The 18,578-nt window shown below is 54.3% G+C and overlaps 6 protein-coding genes across 6 annotated transcripts; 4 read left to right on the forward strand and 2 right to left on the reverse strand.

Annotated features, from left to right (window-relative positions):
- Positions 1–287: 287 nt before the first annotated feature.
- Positions 288–5,402, reverse strand: HMPREF1541_04863 (uncharacterized protein; the record flags this gene model as incomplete). Its single annotated transcript, XM_008719207.1, has 2 exons — positions 288–5,280; positions 5,338–5,402. 2 exons carry the CDS (start codon positions 5,400–5,402, stop codon positions 288–290), a joined length of 5,058 nt encoding a protein of 1,685 aa, XP_008717429.1.
- An 883-nt stretch (positions 5,403–6,285) lies between these two features.
- Positions 6,286–7,181, forward strand: HMPREF1541_04864 (uncharacterized protein; the record flags this gene model as incomplete). Its single annotated transcript, XM_008719208.1, has 3 exons — positions 6,286–6,351; positions 6,409–6,535; positions 6,586–7,181. 3 exons carry the CDS (start codon positions 6,286–6,288, stop codon positions 7,179–7,181), a joined length of 789 nt encoding a protein of 262 aa, XP_008717430.1.
- Positions 7,182–7,619: 438 nt separating this feature from the next.
- On the reverse strand, positions 7,620–8,873 carry HMPREF1541_04865 (uncharacterized protein; the record flags this gene model as incomplete). Its single annotated transcript, XM_008719209.1, has 1 exon — positions 7,620–8,873. The coding sequence occupies one exon, from the start codon at positions 8,871–8,873 to the stop codon at positions 7,620–7,622; it is 1,254 nt and encodes a 417-aa protein (XP_008717431.1).
- Positions 8,874–10,056: 1,183 nt separating this feature from the next.
- Positions 10,057–14,436, forward strand: HMPREF1541_04866 (uncharacterized protein; the record flags this gene model as incomplete). Its single annotated transcript, XM_008719210.1, has 1 exon — positions 10,057–14,436. The coding sequence occupies one exon, from the start codon at positions 10,057–10,059 to the stop codon at positions 14,434–14,436; it is 4,380 nt and encodes a 1,459-aa protein (XP_008717432.1).
- A 926-nt stretch (positions 14,437–15,362) lies between these two features.
- On the forward strand, positions 15,363–16,528 carry HMPREF1541_04867 (transaldolase; the record flags this gene model as incomplete). The annotated part of the gene is made up of 5 exons (XM_008719211.1): positions 15,363–15,401; positions 15,450–15,480; positions 15,527–15,645; positions 15,696–15,860; positions 15,908–16,528. The coding sequence occupies 5 exons, from the start codon at positions 15,363–15,365 to the stop codon at positions 16,526–16,528; spliced, it is 975 nt and encodes a 324-aa protein (XP_008717433.1).
- A 651-nt stretch (positions 16,529–17,179) lies between these two features.
- Positions 17,180–18,035, forward strand: HMPREF1541_04868 (superoxide dismutase [Cu-Zn]; the record flags this gene model as incomplete). Its single annotated transcript, XM_008719212.1, has 4 exons — positions 17,180–17,192; positions 17,379–17,558; positions 17,646–17,797; positions 17,916–18,035. The coding sequence occupies 4 exons, from the start codon at positions 17,180–17,182 to the stop codon at positions 18,033–18,035; spliced, it is 465 nt and encodes a 154-aa protein (XP_008717434.1).
- Between the last annotated feature and the right edge of the window lie 543 nt (positions 18,036–18,578).

Genomic DNA, 18,578 nt, shown 5'->3' on the forward strand with positions numbered 1-18,578 from the left:
CGCTGACAGATGCATGATTGACTTCGACGTCGAGAGTCAGGATGGCTGAACAAATGGAGAGAGATGTGCGGGCAACGAGAGTTGGAGATGGATGCAAATCGGGACAAGGGTTCGTGGGACAGCGAGCAGATCAACATCGTGTTGGTTTGGTAAGAGTGCTTCGGCTTTACAGCAGTTCTTGTTTGAAGGACCAATGGTCCGTGTTATGGAATACATGAAAACCGCCTTGCGCCATTGTGCAAATGCTGGCGCTATTCTATACACGGTCAGTCCAGTGCACAACCGACCTATGAATCATCAATTAGCCGCCGCTCCTGCCATGACTTCTGCGCCAACTCCATGAGCGATTCAAAGTGACCGCTCGTTTCGCACATGCTTCTGAATGACCCGCCCTCTTGCTGGAGGAGCTCCCATGGGTCAGCATATTCTACCACTTCACCCTTGTCTAGCACCAAGATCTTATCGTAGTCAATGATAGTCTGCAGCCGGTGCGCAATGGTGATCAGAGTGTGGTTCTTGAGCTCCCGTAGCGTGTTCTGAATACGTGTGTCCGTGGCATAGTCGATGGAAGCGGTGGCTTCATCCATGACCAATACCTTGGGCGATTTGAGCAGTGCTCGGGCAAGACAGAGCAATTGTCTCTGACCTTGGGACAGATTAGAGCCTGACTCGGCTACGGGCGTCGACAGATCCAGGAAGATATTTCTGTTCTCCTTGGAGTTCGTCATGGCCCGAGCAAGTGTCAAGTCGGATGAGATGGTGCCACTGCTCTGTTGAGACGAGTCTCGTTGGCTTGGATCCCCAACCATAGTCGAGGCCTGGCTAGAGGGGTTGGGAGTGGCAGATCGTGATAGCTCGTCGGCATCCGATATGAGCTGAACCTTCCTCAACGCGGTGAAAATCTCTTCATCTGTGAATAATTCAAACGGGTCGAGATTGTTTCTGAGCGTCCCCGAGAACAACGTCGGATCTTGGGGAACAATGGTAATTGCCTCACGAAGGTCCTGGAGGCCGATGAGACCAATATTCACCTCGTCGATGAGGATGCTGCCGTTTTCTGCTTCGAGGCCGCGGAATAATGCTAGAGCAAGCGAGCTCTTACCGGCGCCGGTACGACCAACCACGCCCACTTTCTCACCGGGGGCGATCTTGAAAGTCACATTCTTGAGTACTTGATCCAGATCACTCCTGTAGCGAGTGCCGTAGCCGATGAATTCGACAGATCCTCGAGCCGGCCAATTTGCTGCTGGCGCGTTCTCAGGGACTCTCGCGTCCGCCTCTTGTTCTACGTCGATGTATTCTTGGATGCGCTCGACAGAGTTCATATTTTGTTCGTTAGCCGCGTAAAGACGGATGAGCCACAAAACATTCTGACTGAAAGTGATTCCATAAGACAAGGCCAACCCAGCAGCACCAGCATCAATCGTGTTGGCATTAACGACGACGAATACTCCGGCAAAGAACGAGACGAAAGCGCCTGCGGTATCCATTCGGAAGGCCAGCCATCTGTTGGTAGCCCAAAGATAGATGAAAGGCCGGTTGTGGGTGTTGACTCGATGCTGGCTGTCCTGCATGAAGCGCGCTTCGTCGCCATAGGCACGGATGGTAACGACTCCGCTGAGAGTTTCACCAAAGTGCTGGAACAGCGGGCTTCGCTGGACTGCCTCGATTCGCTTAAGGTCCCGAGAAGACCTAATGTACAACATACCGGTGGCAACATACATCAAGCCGATGAAAACGCCCGGGACCAAAAAGCCAGGCGTAATGGTAGAAATCAGTACCACGATTGTAACCACTGAAGCTGCGCTGTGGATCATCCCTATAGCCACAGGCGCAACTTCTTGATCAACGGACTGCACATCTTTGGAGAAGCGGTTCGTCATCTGCCCGAGCGGCGTCGAGTCGAAGAATCGGAACTTGGCTCGAAGTATACTGGACAGAAGCCGATCGTGTATCTTTCGTGATGCAGCAAGCGAGCCCCAGAACAAGACCAACTCCCTCGATATACAAATACCAACATATAAGATCCCAAGTAAAGCATAGATGCCGAGGTAGTAGGCAACATCGACGCCGAATGGGGAAGAACTCGACGGCTGGAAGCTCGTGCTTGGTTGAGGAACATGTACGGCCTGCAGACCAAGAGCATCTGTGGTCGAATATGTGCTGAACTTTGAGAAAGCATGGGCGTAGTAATTCCCTGTGCTAGAGGTGTGGTATGCGTTGGCCCATTGACGGATCCATACGTTCGTCGCCACAGAGCCAAGTTGGGTTGCAATGAAAGCCATGACTGCGACGATCCAGTAGTACCAAGGGCCCATCGCCTGAAGATACATCTTGATTGTTGTGGATTTGACGCTGCCAGTTGCTTTTGTCTCGATTCGATGGTCCACGAACTGTGCATCGGATTTTGGACCTTGCGAGTCATCTCCAGGAATCCCACCAGGAACCGCATTGCCATTTTCTTTCGCCTGAGCATTTGCTCGCTGCGAAAGCCCGACCGATGACTGGACTCTCGAAGGAACAGCAGAGGTAGCTTGCGAGCCAGGTCGCGACCTGAGGTCGTCGCCAAAAGCACCGCTAGCCACCACATCTTCCGCAGAGCCCTTGCTGACGATTTTGCCATTGTTGAGAACCACAACGAACGATGCTTCTGGAACCGTCAGGGCGATGTTGTGTGAAACTAGAATACAAGTTCGGTTAATCATTAGAATGCCGGTCAGAGCTTGCTCGAAAATGTGCTTCGCGGTATGCGAATCGACGGCGCTTAAACAATCATCCAGAAGTAAGTGCTTCGAGTTACTGTATATCGCTCTTGCCAGTGAGATTCTCTGCTTCTGGCCTCCGGAGAGTGTGATGCCTTTCTCACCAACAAGAGTCTGATCCCCTGCATCGAGGATCTCGAGATCACGCTCGAGCGCGCATGCCGAGAGAACCGCATTGTACCTCTGCGCATCAAAGTCGCTGGCGAAAAGAATGTTCTCCTTGATAGTAGCGTTGACGAGCCAAGCCTGCTGTGCGCAGTATGCCACACTCTCAGTTAGGCCAGTCTCGGGGTCGGGCCTGAGATCTTGCCTCACGTAACCCCCAGGTATATAGACTGTCCCGTTCAGAAGCTTCATCTCTCCCAAAAGAGCCATAAGGAGGGAGGTTTTTCCGCTGCCAGTTGGTCCCGCGATGACATTAAGCTTGCCAACTTCAAAGTCCACGTTCATGTTGATCAGTCGGAAGCCGTCACTCGAAGCCTTATTTGTCTCGGACCCTTTGGAACCCCAAGTCAGGGTTGCATCTTTCAAAGCAATTCGTGTGTCCGCAAGGTGATCATGCCTTGATGAACGGAGCTGAACGTATTTTTCTGTCTCTTCTTCGTTCAAGAATTCTTCAACGCGGTCAATGGAAACCTTCGATTCTTGCACGTGAGCCACCATATCCGCCAGCTGATCAAGTGGAATGCGGAGAAGAGAGAACATGGACAGAGCCGGAAAAGCAACCGAGGGAACAAGGGGCCTCTTCTCCACCAACGTAAATATCAAGAACGACACGAAGGTGATCAGGACAGGAACTCCACTCCAGATGGTAGCTGCGAGTGACCACAGGACATATTTCCTCCACAAGGCCGAGAGTTCGACTGCTCTTTTTTTATCAACATTGGCCTTGAATCGTTGCTCCCAGGCAAAGTATTTGATAATTCTGATGTTTTGGAGGACCTCGTTCGTTGAGTGAATGCGCTTATCAGTGGCTGCCATGATCCGCTTCTGCGCTGCCTGGAATGACTTTGCGATGTAAAGATTAAGCGGAAGCACTAGACCCATCAGTGCGATGCCTGCCAGGGAGCTGAGTCCAAGCACGGTATAAAGAAGTAAGACAGCCATGACAAGCTGAACAGGTACGGCAGCCCACAGAAAATGGAGATAAGCGCAGATCTCGGCCACTTTGAACGAGTCAATGGACATCAGATTGATGATGGTGCCATTGCTGGCCATCGCATCAGGAGTTTTCACTTTCGAGTCTTCTGGTGTGATGACATGATCGTGTGTCTTGGTTTGGGGCGTATGCCATTTGGAAGTCAAGCGTTTCCATAGACCCAGCTTAGGTGTTGGGTTCTCTGCGCTCGACTCTGCATCTGCCGTCGACGCAGCTTGTCTCCGAAGCGTCTTGGAGTAGATTTCGCCAACGATGATGGCGCGAAGCTGAATAGTAATCTTCCGCCCAATCCATAGCGACTGACCGTCACCGATAGCGGGAATAAGCCCAGTCACGAAGAGTAGGACAACATATAGCCACGCCGCTGTGACGGGCGTAGATTTGGAGTCCTCGAGGTATTGCAAGATCGCTCTGAGCAACAGGGTGGGCATGAAAAGGAAGAAACTTGCCATCATAGACCATGCACCCTGAATAAGAATCTTCCGCTTGAAGTGCAAAAGCAATCGAACAGCCAAGCTATGAGTCTTCTTGACCTGTCGGAAGCTGGCAAGTACAGGCTCGGCCTTGTCCTTGATTGTGACATTCCAGACATCGGCGAGTTCCAATGGTCTCTTATAGCCTTTCCAGACAATCGAATCAACCCAGCTGAAGGTCACAAGGGACAATGGACTTGCGAGGGGCTCTTTTGAAGGTTCGATGTCGCCGTCGTATTCCTGGAAGACGCTTTGATTGCCCTTTCGCGAGCACAAGGCGATCATCATCAAGAGAGAAGTTAGTGCGAAATGTGAGATGGTAACAGATCGATAGAGACGGCCGCCAGGGTGGATCAGTGTTGAGCGGAAGATCCAGACGTGCAGGAGCCACTGTGCTCCATATAGAAGAGCAGTATGGTTCCACAAGCGCGAAAACGATAACTTCCATGTGGTTGTGGAATGCAAGAACCTCAGGCAGGCAAGGGCTGTGATGTAGATCCAGACAGCCAAGTTCGCAGTCGCTGCGTGCGCCCAATGCTTCGAGTCCCATGTTCGTGCAGATGACAGTTCCGCAATTGACAGGCCGACCTGCGCCAACAGCGCAATCAATTCGACTGCGACTAGATAAGTCTCGCCTTTGGGTCGGTCGACATCAACAATAGAATGGCGAGCATGGCTAGCATGGCTGATAGTCTTCTGGAGAGTGAGATCGGAAATGCTATCTTCTGCACTGTCTTCGTCTTCATCAACTTCGACTAGCTGTTGCCTCGCCGAAGGACCTGCTTGTTTCTGCTTGCGTTGCCGCCATGTGCGCAGGGTCCCTTTCGCCGTGATCACGACAAGCGACAGGGCGCATGTCAAGAGAGGAAGGAGGATCTGAAGATAGCTGTAGAAAGGTCAGTATTCTGGCCCGACGGAGCTTCTTCTCGTTGTCGGTACTCACTCGACTTGGAAGCAATAGCTGAAATCATCTTTGCGCCATATCGGGCCCTTGCATGTGCCCAACATTGCCCTCGAATTTATGGCCAATAACCCACTTCAACACTGGTTGGATTGGCAGACTTGAGCATCGCTGTACCTGTAGCGGCACAATGTCGGAGCTACAGATAGAATGATGGTAGCAACGATCATGCCATATAGATATTCACAGAGCTATGAAGGCGGCAGATGGACAATGGTGCAGGAGAATTGCTGGAAAACAAACCTCGACACGTTGTTCGAGGAATGAATGGAGTCCGATCAAATTTACTCCATACCTTCGTGCCGCAAAGTTGGAGTCACCAGAGTGCCACTCTTTTGCCCGCCATGACGTGCTTCAAGCCTGTCGACTCGCCTAGGGGTGTCAATTAAGCTTCTCTTCGAGGGGTGGCACTGACCAACAAACGGTGGTGCAGACAGCGGAAATGATGCCCGTGATGCTCCGACTACGTCGCCCGCGGCTGGAAGGTCCAGCCTGTCTCGCCTGGGTGTGTGATTGATAAACGCCTGGACTCTGACAGCCGCCACCCAACCCTGCCCTGACTTGACTACTGGTATCTGTCATCAGCTCCAGTCACCCACCATGCCTCAAGTCACGGGCCTTTGTTGCTGACAAGAGACAAGTCCAAGTCCGCTTTGTGCCTCGACCGACGCGGGTTATCATCTCATCTTCAGCTCGCGCTGTTGTCCGGACCGCGCCTGGTCACTTGATACTCATACATTCAGGCCGAACAATCGCCAGAGGGTGACAGCGCCGAATAAGCACTTGGACAATTCACTCGACGAACCTTGCAGGATTGCACCTTGAAGAAGATTCTCAGCTGCCGACAAGTACTTACTTGACCTTCTCCCCCGAATTCATCCACCGTTCCTCCCCAGTCACAAACCACATCTGGCCATCGGCTTGCCCATCATGTCTCAAGCGGTGCTGATGAGAGAGTACAAAGAGCTCTCGAAACAGAAATGGGTCTCGGTCGAGGTACGTTCTGGTGAACCTGTCTCTAGCACGTGAAATATAGGCTAACAAGGTACATAGCTGCACGAAGACAACGTCTACTTGTGGGATCTCGCCCTCATGGTTACCAACCCTGACTCGTACTACTACGGAGGGTACTTCAAAGCCCAAATGACGTTTCCCAAAGATTACCCTTACAAGCCGCCGGGTACGTACATCTCCTGTCCGAGAGTCACACACAGGCTAATACTCCTACAGATTTCCGCTTTACACGACCCCTGTGGCACCCCAACATCTACCCGGATGGTCGTCTTTGCATCTCCATCCTGCACGCTCCCGGCGAGGACATCATGTCCGGCGAGGAGGCTGGCGAACGTTGGTCCCCCGCTCAACGCGCTGAGACCGTACTGCTCTCTATCCTCTCCCTGCTCGATGATGCAGAGGTATCCTCTCCAGCCAACGTTGATGCTAGCGTGCAGTTCAGAGACCACAAGGACGACTTCAAAGACCGTGTGAGAAAGGATGTTGAGGCCTCGAAAAAGGATGTTCCCGAGGCGTTCGAGATGCCCACCCATGAATCCACCAAGCCTCCCATCGAAGAGAAAGTCGACGATGACTTTTGGGTTGATTCTGATGCCGAAGAGTTGGATCTCGACGACGACTTCGACTTCGACGATGATGCCGCCAACGGCAGCGAATCGGACGAGGCTCTCAACAACGATTCCGAGGATGATGATGATTTCGACGATGACAACAACACAGACACCATTGATACGAATGCTGGAAACGCGTCCGCTAAGAGCAAAGGCAAATCTAGAGAAGAAGACGATGCCGAGATGACCGACGTCGAGTGATTTCGGGATATGAGCGTACTCATGACCGTGATGCCCTCATAGGAGACCTCGCAGCAGCGGCGTTTTTTCTTCATGCATAGCATTGGCAGAGCACCAGCATCTGGGTGGTCCTTTTTTAGCACCGGCGTCTGGCGTGGAGTAATTTCTTAGTCAACGATAGAGGCTAACGGCTTTGACATTTTTCGAGGGATTCTCGGTCTACGCCAGGCTACTTGGGATCGGAAAGGTTCTGCTAGGTAGCCGAAGCCAGATATTTGGTCACGCATACGGCATAGCCGAGCAGGTCCTGTTAAGCTGCACATTGTACCTCTATTCAACCCAGATTTGATGAAGGTCGTCTTTGTCGTTTCCCTTCCAGCATTCCACATGACATTACACCCTCCTGAATCTAGCTCCCTCAAGCGCAACACCAGAGAATCCTCCACGCAAGCTGGGTGCTCACGACTTCACAGCGCTGCCACCCTCAACTTCCCTAACGAGCTTCAAGATCTCTTCAACACACCTCTCCGGCTGCTCCTGATTCACCCAGTGCCCAGCCCCATCCACCAAAACCGTTCCTCTATAGCACTCCTCCGCCACACTCTTCCCACTCTCCATCGCCTGCACGGCCCCGGGCTCCTGATACGTTCCCCAATCACTCTTGCCCGCCACAAAGACAGTCGGCACCCTGACTTTGCCTCCGTTCCCCCACACAGCCACATCCGCCGCAATCTCCGGGCTGGTCTGCAGACCGTACCAATTCAATCCGCCACGGAACTCGGTCCGGCCGTACTCGCCCACGTACACGGCCAGCTCCTCGTCAGGCAGCCAGCGGGCGCTCAACCGCTTGACGTCCGTAGGGTCGAGGACGCGCATGTCGCGGTTCACGTTCTCACGCATGTCGGCGTCTTGGTCCATGATGTAGTAGCGCGGCATGACCTGCAGCTCCTCGGCGGCCCAGGCCTTCAGCTGGTGTGGTTGCTGCGGCCAATCCGCGCTCTTCAGGTGGAAGTATCCGCGCAGGAAGTCGTGTAGCGGCTGCCCTGTTGGGTACGTCATCTCCTGGTTCGCTGGCGGCGTGCAGTAGTACCACTTGTAGTGCTGGCGTGGGCGCGCCAGCTTGCCTAGCTCGGCCTGAATGTCGATTGGCTTGGGAGGCCGCGGCTGTGTGGTTTGGACGGTGGAGAGCGAGGGAGAAGTGGAGAACGGAAGTGTGGGTGGGCCTTTGCTGGGGTGCGACATGAGGACTAGGGACTTGAAGAGGTCCGGGCGCGATAGTGCGCAGAGATACGCGGTCATGGCACCGAAGTCATGGCCCACGACTGCAGAGGCCGAGGTGTAGCCCAAGGCGGAGACGAGGGAAACGGCGTCTTTGATGAGGTTGAGCGGCCGGAACGAGTCTCGAGGCAGAGGGTTGGGGGAATGGGTCCGACCATAGCCCCGCTGGTCAAAAGCCACGGCGTGATAGCCGGCAGCGGACAGAAGGGGGAGAATCTTGCGCCAAGAATAGGCAAGTTCGGGAAAGCCGTGGATGACAAGGATGAGGGGGGTATTGGGATTTGGGTTGGTGGGAAGGGACTCAATGATGTGGAAGATCAGAGAGGTGGGAGTGCAATCAACGTATCGAGACTGGAGGCCCGGAGGAAGAGGGACTGGCGGGAGGGTCTTGGGGTCGACGGCATTGGCCGGGGAATCCTGGTGGGTGTAGACCATGTTGAACGAGGTGGCCGTGGTGAGTCTCACGACGAAGCGAATCGAGGGGGCGCACAGCCCGACTATATACCAGTCAACTCATCGCCGTCCGCGCAAATTGCTTGGTCGTGCGGGGGGCATCCGTTACCTATGTGATGGGAGTCACCGCGCGCAACCTCGGGTAAAGGATGATGCGAAGCCCACAGACGGGCGGCATCACTCGAATCAGAAGTTACGTGTGGAAGTCTACTGATGCAAGTATGCGTGGAACGAACCTCGCTGGCGTGTACAATGGATGTCTGTACAGGATGGGCTTGCTGAGGTGTTGATGGTCGTCCGGGGCACGGCCTGGCACAACAGACCTCGGTCTACGGATACTGTCGGCCACAATTGTCTCCTGAAGGATGATTTTATTCGTCTGAATCTGCGGGTAGACATGGACAGCTGCAGAACAGAACATTATTCGTCGCACAGTCAAGAGTGGATGGTGTCAGAGTTGCGAACATGTGGACGAAACGGAAGACGGTGAGACAGTGGAATGCTGTCATCTTTGGTGACGTTGTGGCTGTACGCAATGGTGGCTAGTGCTCGGTCTAGGCCACCGCTATTGGCCGGGTGGTCCTCTGGCAGATTGGGCAAGGCGAGAAAGAGGCGAGTGCTTGGTCGATCTGGGGGCAACTGGCTCCTCTGCCGTGACCGTATCATCTCAGCTGGAGGGCACCACTCCAGCAACTTAATCGAATCGTCCTTGTTGTCGCTCCGGCACTTCCTTGCTTGCCTCATAATTACGTTCATTGCTGCCTCTTTTCCTTACCCGTCGTCCCCTTGCGCCTCCTTCGCGCTGCCTTCGAATGTACCTTTCCCTTTTGCACTGTGCGGGCTGAGCCTGCGCATCATGGAGATATCTCACAGCTATTCATCCCACGAGTCCAGCTCCAACGCGCCATAAAAGTCGTTGGCCATCTCATTTCAGTCGCACTAGAATTACATTCTAGCTCCTAGGTTTTGAAAACCCGCTATAAAGGGACTCGTCCGTGGTTTCTTTCCCTTGCGTGAACGCTCAACGCCACCAAGATGCCGAGCCTCTTTCATCGACGGACGCGGTCCGCGAGTGCTCAAGTAATGATGTCCTTCCGATTGCTTAGATAGCCTGCTGACTGTGACTACCCAGCGCCCGCAGCAGGCCACCAGTAACTCAGCACACATGGCTGCTACTCAGGCCTTTTTGGCCAATCGAGTGTCTCAAGGAAACCTATCCGCCTCCGCCGCCGCCGCCGCCCTCCGAGCAATGTCCCCGCCTCCAACACCTGTCGCCGATGTCCAGACCAAGCGAATGCAGAGGCGGTCATCGAGTGCTTCCGGGTCCCCGGCAAATGCCTCTAGAGGTCGTTCAAGAGGTGGGCTAGATAGAACATCAAGTTCAGGCTCTATGACAGAGAGGACCTTTCGAAGTCCATCACCAGGTCGTCCCACTACGCCCTCTGGTCCTGGTGTAGCTCCGCCTGTTCCCCAACTGCCGGCAGACATCCCACCTGTTCCCAAACTGCCGGACAGGTCTTCGAAACGCTCTCTGAGCCTGGATACCTACGCCTCGAAAAAGCAGAATCCTACCCCACAGCATACACCTGCAAACGACCCTCAAAGCATATCAAAAGCCGCGGCAGCGATCAGTGTCGGACAACATGCACAGGTCGGAAATGGAAATGTGGCTCAACGTGCCGACAGCAGAAACTCTGTCAACTTTTCACGGCCTCTCTCGCCCTCGCCGCAATCACCGGCCAGTCCTGTAGGTGGTCAACGGTCCAACCGCAACGGAATTTCTGGGCCGGAGGCAGAGAATGTGCAGTACAGCGTCACGGCCGCAGCGCAGCAGCCCGTGAAGAAAAAGAAAAAGAAGGTCGCACCCCGGTCTTCTGAGGGGAGTCATCTCCAAAGCGGCAGTATGGCTAGTAGGCCCGTATCGACACCTCTCGCCCCCGATCCAGAAATGCCTCCCGTAGCCGCTGCGGTCGAGCCGAAGGAGAAGAAAAAGAAAGTTGCGTTGACCGGTCAGAATTCGCATTTCCCGCAGTCTTCAGATGCAGCGTCGTCGAATCAGGATTCAGATTCGTCCCCTGAGCATACACGCCGTGCGCAGCGAGCGGCGGGACACCTTGCCAAACAACCGTCGATTGTGAGGGAGGACTGGGAGGGTGAGCAAGAGCAGCAGCTATCCGAAGCTCAGGAAAGGGAGCAACAAGGGCTCAGTCCTGTGGCTAGTCCAGCAGCTACTGTACAAAGTAAGAAGCTGACGGCCGCGAATATGTCCAGAAAAATTGAAGAGCCGATCACGCCTACACCAAAATCCCAGCCATCACCGCTGGAGGCCTACCAGGATGTGACAGAAGCTCCTGCAGAGGCAGGCACCAGCCACCTGACCGTACAACAGCCACAAGTCAGCCGAAACAGCTCCATCAGCCCTTCGAGATCGACTCGGTTCTCGGAAGAGCCATCGGATCTTGCGGCCGGGAGGAAGCACGAACCACTGCCTCGGTCGGTGTCGCCTGTAAAATCGGCTCTGAAGCATCATCACCCCTCGACGGTGGATGACCGCCTCAGCAAGCCTCGTGGATCGAGTGCGACTCCGAGCGATGCGTCTGACTCAAACAGGTCAGCCGATGGTTCAGTCCGGCGGCAAAAGAGCGTGAGGGTCAGTTTTGAACCGGAGCCAGAGGTCGTTGGCGTTGCTGCTGAACCACAAAGTACCGACAGTCCGGTGATTCAGAGTCCTCAGGCCAAAGAAACGAAGAAGCGAGGCTTCTTTGGTTTAGGAAGCAGTAAACCGGCACTTACGACGATACCATCCGAAGACAATTTGGATGAACACATGCAGCCAAGGCCGCAGCTGCCCTCCTTCGGCAGCATAAGAAATAGGCAACGACGGGTCGATTCCTCGGACTCTGTTGAGGTTGCCCCTACGGCGGACAAGCTGCTCTCCTCTCCCAGCCAGATCTCCTCGACTTCGTCGGATGGCTCATCGAGCCCAGATATTCCGGCACAAGATCAAGGATCGTCGAGTGATCATGCGATTGGTGCTATCCTGTCCCGAAACGCTGCTCAGAAGTCCATGCCCCAAGACCCACTTTTGCCTCTGCCGCCGGTAGTCACTTCTGTAGAAGGCGGTGGTTACATGTCTGATACCGAGAGTGACATTACAGTGGAAGAAATCCAGCCGCAGGTGCAATCATCAGTTTCCGCCGAGATGCCGAATGGGCAAGTACAATCGACTACCACCCAGCCACCTCAAACGATGCATCAACCCAGTGACACCAAGGCTGCGGAAGAGAAAGATTTGTCTACTTCGAACATCCCTACAGATGTTCCAGCATTGTCTGTGCAGCCTCCGACCCCGGGCATTGAAGATGAGAAACCTTCCGATCAATGGTTGGTAGAGGTGCCTGGCGGTTTCCCCTCTGCTCCAGAAGAGATGGTCCAAGCTGTGCCTCAGGCCACCACGCCTTCAACCAACGCCTCCAGCAACCCTAGTTCTGAAGCTCGAAAATTCGGCCCTTCTGAGGCAGAACTCCGCAAAGCACAAGCCGCACCTGAGGAAGAAGAGTCGGCATCTGATGGCGATAGCATTTACAGCGATGCGGAAGAAGATCTTTCAGACAGAGAAGGCTATGGTTCGATTGATGCCATTGTAGAGAGCCCGATTATCGAATCGCCCCGACTGCAGAAAATTCAGACGCCTCCGCAGAGTCCGCTCGCCGAGAGGACCGATCGACCACAGGCTGCTGAGCGCACGGCATCGTGGGATGATACTCAGCAGCACTGGAGCGGTATTGCACAGCAAAGTCGGCAAGTGAAAGCGGCTCCACTTCAAAAGACGCCCCAGCCGGCAACAGAGCAGCTACCACAGCCAGCACCGCAACGGGCATCGCAGCAGGCCACACAGCGGTTACAGACTGTCACTGCTCCTGCAAAACCTAAGAAGAAAAAGAAGAGCAGCACTACCGCTACAGCCGGTGCTTTGGCTGCAGCCGTGCCTGTCGCCCGGCCGCCACCAGTCGACAGGACACAACCGACATCCATGAGGAGTTCGATGAGACAGCCAGCTGCACCTCAAGCTAGCAATAACGAAGCTGGCGCAATGCGGACTTCCATGCGACAAACTGGCAATGCTCCAAATCCTCGCGGCTTGCAAGCTTCTAAATGGGCTACCGAACCGACGAGACCAAAACCACCGCCCCAGCCCGTTGCAGCACCAGCTTCTCCCGGCCGGGCTGCTCTGCAGAAGAAGTACATTCCTCCGGCCAACACTGCTCCAACGGCCAAGCCAGCCTACAAGCCGCCCCCTCCGCCAACAATTAACAACAGCGACTCCGACAGCTCCTTCAAGAAGGCTCGCAGGTCAAAGAAGTCCGCAGATGGTAGCTACAACATGCGACGCAGCATGCGCAGCGCTGCGCAGGTTCCTCCCACACAACCCGGCGGACGTGGGGCAGTTCGATCTCTGTCACCACCTGTGCGACGACCGTTTTCCCCGGCTGGGGACCAGCGCCCGATGCGGACCAGCATGCGTGGGTCAATTGAGGCAGCCGCACCTACGCTAAGAGGCCCCAAGGAGCAAAAGCGGTCTTCGTCTTTGTTCGGAAAGCGAAAGGCTAAGAGCCCTATGCGTGCCGGCCCCATGCCACTGACAGCGGGCCTACGTTCGAGAATCGGTGACTCAGACGACGAGGACGGTCCAAGACCGACTTCCTTCAGATCCAGATTCGAAGACTCGAGCGATGAAGAGGGCGATCCTCAGCCTTTGCGGCCCGTCCGAGGCATTCCAAGAAGGCATGACGAGGGCGACTCGACCGACCTGGATGACAGCTCCGACGAGGAGAAGAAAAAATCGCGACGCCAGTTGCAGCCTGCTATCAAGATTGATACCACTGCAGCTCAACAAGCCGGACCCGCAGCAGATGCTCCTCTATCTCCTACTACGATGAAGAAGAGGGGCCTCTTCTCCCGCTTTCGCAGCAAGAAAGAGGACAAGGGCAGCAGCCCGAAACCTCGGAAGGTCAATACTGCGGCCGATCCAATCCCTGACAGCCGGCCAGGCACGAAGGATGATGATACACCGTTCGATGGTAACATGGGCTTCGGCTCAAGCGCTGAAAGAGACGCCATGATTCGTCAGACAATGGCCAAATTGGAGGCTGCCAAACAAGATCAGGATGGCAACCCACCTGATGTTGTCTCTGCTGACCCTGGCCCGGCGTCTTCGGCTGTTGGTTCTCCTGCATCGTCCAAGGTCCCAAGGCCTACGTCCCCAGTTGCAGGCAAGTTGCAACGACGTCGGCCCGAACGTGTAATGAGCGACTCGTGGCCACTGCCTGATGTCCAAGCAAAAGAAAGCGAAGATCGGCCATCTACCAGTGCCGGTCCAGGCTCTTACAAGACGAACGGCATGTCGAGCTTGCGGCCGGCACTCCACGAAAGGAAGCCAACCAACGAAACACTCAGCACCGACGGTGGTAGCCCATTGACAGGTAGTAAGAGCAAGAAGAAGCGCTTCCCTATGTTGCGCAAGGCCTTTGGGCTAAAGAGCTAGGGCATCTTTCTATTGCTACTCGGCGTCATTTGCTCATTCGTGATATGTGATTTTGTGCTAGGTTTGGCAAGGCCTGTGAATTTTTCGAAGCAAGCGAAATCTCCGAAAAGTGCTTCAAATATGACTGGAGATGAGAGAAGGCAAAGGAGGCATTGTAATTTGATGTTTGTTATACCCCCGGCTAGCATTAGCACATATACACGGTTGTCCTGCGCACAGCAGATATAGTCTCCTACTAATACTTAATCATATCGTTCATTCTAAACGATGAGACAAGTTTCATGGCTGTTGCAGTGTCCGACTTTGAGAAACGGCAAATGTACCGCACTAGATCCTGGGACAATGCAGAGACTTCAGCCGAAGCAGCCAGTTGCCGGCATCTAACGAGATTTGACGGCGACCATAGTGGCGTTGGGCAAGAGGAGCAAGTGCCTCTCGGGGAAAACTGCATGTTTTCCTAAACGGCTGCGCTTGCGTGGCTGAGTCAGGATGTACTGTTGAGGTAAGCCGATAGCACATCCATGCGTCAATTATGTGCCCTCTGAGACCATACTGCTTCTCCGTGGAGCGTGAGTGGGCGGTTGAGGAAGCGAAACCATCGAGCAATGGGATAAGGACGGATAATTTAGCCACCGCAAGCTACCCCTGCGCCCTTACAGAGACGATGAGGAAGCAGGTGGGCAGCGGCAGAGTACGGAGATGTGTGAGGAGAATGGTTGGTGGTGGGGGTAAAACTGAGAGTGCATGAGGGTGCTTCAGATGTCATGGCGGGGCACTCCATCCGCGCGCGGCGCCACCCCAACTGAACAAAAGTTGTTCGAGGCCCTGTTGTGATTAAATCTTGCTTCAGTATACTACCTTTGACCACTGCACATCTCGAATCAATTCTCAATTTCACTCTTGTTAAAACCACCCAGTTCGCAAATATGTCGTCGTCCCTCGATCAGCTGAAGGCTACCGGCACGGTATGTTGAACCCTCCGACATCAATGCCCCTACTAAATTGTTGAACAGGTCGTTGTCTGCGACTCCGGCGACTTCAACAGTGAGTTTGACGGCTTTTACAACTGATTTGAGCTAATTTTGTCCAGCCATTGAGAAGTACAAGCCTCAGGATGCCACTACCAACCCCTCCCTCATCCTCGCCGCCTCCAAGAAGCCCGAATATGCCAAGCTCATGGATGTTGCTGTTGAGTACGGCAAGAAGCATGTACGGACAGCAATCCACCATCAAGGAGACGTGCGCTTACACTAAACCAGTCCAAAGATATTGACGCCCAGGTCGATGCCACTCTAGACCGCCTGCTGGTTGAGTTCGGCAAGGAAATCCTCAAGATCGTCCCTGGCAAGGTCTCAACAGAGGTTGACGCCAGACTCTCCTTCGATACCGAGCGCTCCATTGAGAAGGCTCGTCACATTATCGAGGTAAGCTCTACAAGAATCGTGGAGTAAAATCTTCTAACATCGTAAAGCTCTACAAGGCTGAAGGTATCGGCAAAGAACGCGTTCTGATCAAGCTTGCTTCTACCTGGGAGGGTATTAAGGCGGCCGAGGTCCTCCAGAAAGAGGGTATCAACTGCAACCTGACTCTGATGTTCTCGCTTGTCCAGGCCATCGCTTGTGCCGAGGCCGGCGCCTTCCTCATCTCTCCCTTCGTCGGCCGCATCCTCGACTGGTATAAGGCCGCAATGAAGAAGGACTTCCCCGCCAACGAAGACCCAGGTGTCAAGAGCGTGGGTTCCATCTTCAACTACTACAAGAAGTATGGCTACAAGACCATTGTTATGGGTGCATCGTTCCGCAACGTCGGCGAGATCACCGAGCTTGCTGGCTGCGATTACCTTACCATCTCTCCCAACCTGCTTGAGGACCTCTACAACTCCAAGGACGATGTTCCCAAGAAGCTCGACTCTGGAGCTGCGGCCCAGCTTGATATCGCCAAGAAGTCCTACATCACGAACGAGGCCGACTTCCGCTTTGACTTCAACGAGGAGCAGATGGCTGTTGAGAAGCTGCGGGAGGGCATCAGCAAATTCGCCGCCGACGCCGTCACGCTCAAGGGCATCCTCAAGGAGAAGCTCGAGAAGGCTTAAGCAAATTGATAATATGTGCCTTCTTTACTGAATGTCGGCGAGTCCAGACGAGCCAGACCCTGACATCGCCTGTGGGCGCTCGGACTGGCTCGATGCTATGAGTACGACCCAAAATGAACATAGAATTGAACCCGGTTTCAACGCGGACCACAGTCTGCCGCTCCAATGAATGACATTCATGCTAAGCTACCAGAAAATACCGCACCTACTACTGCTTGGCCGAGCCTTGAGGGCTCACCCCCCGATATCGCAGCCTCGCTCGGCCTCATACTTTCCACATGCCGAGTAGCAATGCTCTTCTAGACATCTCTAGGTATCGTTGGAGTTCCGGGTCTGGCTAGTATGGGCTCGGACCGTCTGACGCTCGAAGGGTACTTAGGTACCTTGCTTAAAGTACCCGACTAACATTCGCTGATAAGCGGACATTGAAAATTTGTCTTTGATGCGGGGCAGCGCTGTGAATGGCTGCCCCTCAATGATGATCGCGCGCTGTGCCATGACAACATCGGTGCAACGAGTTACAAGTACAAGAGCAGCGTCCACTTCCGAGGCACCGCAGTCTTACTCTTGCTCCTACTTCACATTTCAAATCCTGTAGTCCAAGAACCCCATCAACTCGTATAACTCTTTCACGTGAATAACACCGTCAATATGGTTAAGGCCGGTACGTTTGCTGCCCCTCTCCGACTGCCCAAGTACTGCGGGAGAAGTTTGGTGGACGACATTGGTCATCATCCCACAGCCTGCTTTGCCGTTTCATCGGCCGTTTCTACGGACGGTTCATCCCCGCTCTCATCAAGAGTACACGCATGAGCTCTTACACAATGCTGACATTGGTTTTGTGACGCAGTGGCTGTCCTCCGTGGTGATTCCAAGGTCACCGGCTCAGTGACCTTTGAGCAAACCTCCGAATCCGGCCCCACCACCGTCACCTACGACCTCCAGGGTCACGACCCTAACGCCGAGCGTGGCTTCCACATCCACCAGTTTGGCGACAACACCAATGGCTGCACCAGCGCTGGCCCTCACTGTATGCTTTCCTGAACCGCGGAGCCCCCGGAAGCCATACCGGCCGGGGCTTTGAACTAAATAGCAAACAACTGACAATGAGATACAGTCAACCCCTTCGGCAAAGGCCACGGTAGCCCCAGCGACGACGACCGCCACGTCGGCGACCTAGGCAACATCAAGACCGACGGCCAAGGCAATGCTAAGGGCACCATCACCGACTCGCAGATCAAGCTGATCGGCGAGCACTCTGTTCTGGGCGTAGGTCCCCCCTTTCCCTACAACTACCACCTACCCTGATGACCTCTTCCTGAGCCACCATCACCATCACGCGCCACAGGTACAAAGAAGCTGACGATGGCATTTCCCTCTCATGTAGCGCACCGTCGTCACCCACGCCGGCACCGACGACCTGGGCAAGGGCGGCAACGAGGAGTCCAAGAAGACGGGCAACGCCGGTCCCCGTCCCGCTTGCGGCGTCATTGGCATTGCCCAGTAAAAACGCAATGCGATGTGTCACTGGATTGTAGAGCGCCGCGACTCTTTCAGAGCAGGCTGCCGGTGCAATGGGGGCGTCAATCCCCGCTATCTATCCTCTACTGGCCAGTCTCTGATGACCCGTTGCGACCCTGCACCCTGCGAGCACACTACCGTTGGCAGCAAGCATGCATGCATGCCAGATATGGCTTGAGAAGCCTCTAAAATTCCAGATTTCGAGATTGATCGATAGGCTGCGACATGATAGCAAGAAATTCATGAATCCCAAAAGCTGTGTATCTACACACGTTCTCCCAACAGACGCATCGTTGACCATGGAGGATGTTTTTTTTTGTTTTTCGCGCGCTGGTGCCCATTCACTTGCCTGATGTACTGCCACTGCACTGTACCACAAGTCCTCGCCGCCTCACCTAGTACTTGGGTACTTCTCTCTGGCCCGAAAATGTTACGTCTCTTACGAATCTTATCACACGCACGTACAATGTAGCATTGGAAAGTTCTAGACGGCTTCCTCTGCAGAAGCGTTCAAATCATATGGTGCCTC

Source organism: Cyphellophora europaea, assembly GCF_000365145.1.
Source record: "Cyphellophora europaea CBS 101466 unplaced genomic scaffold supercont1.4, whole genome shotgun sequence".
Lineage (NCBI taxonomy): Eukaryota > Fungi > Ascomycota > Eurotiomycetes > Chaetothyriales > Cyphellophoraceae > Cyphellophora > Cyphellophora europaea.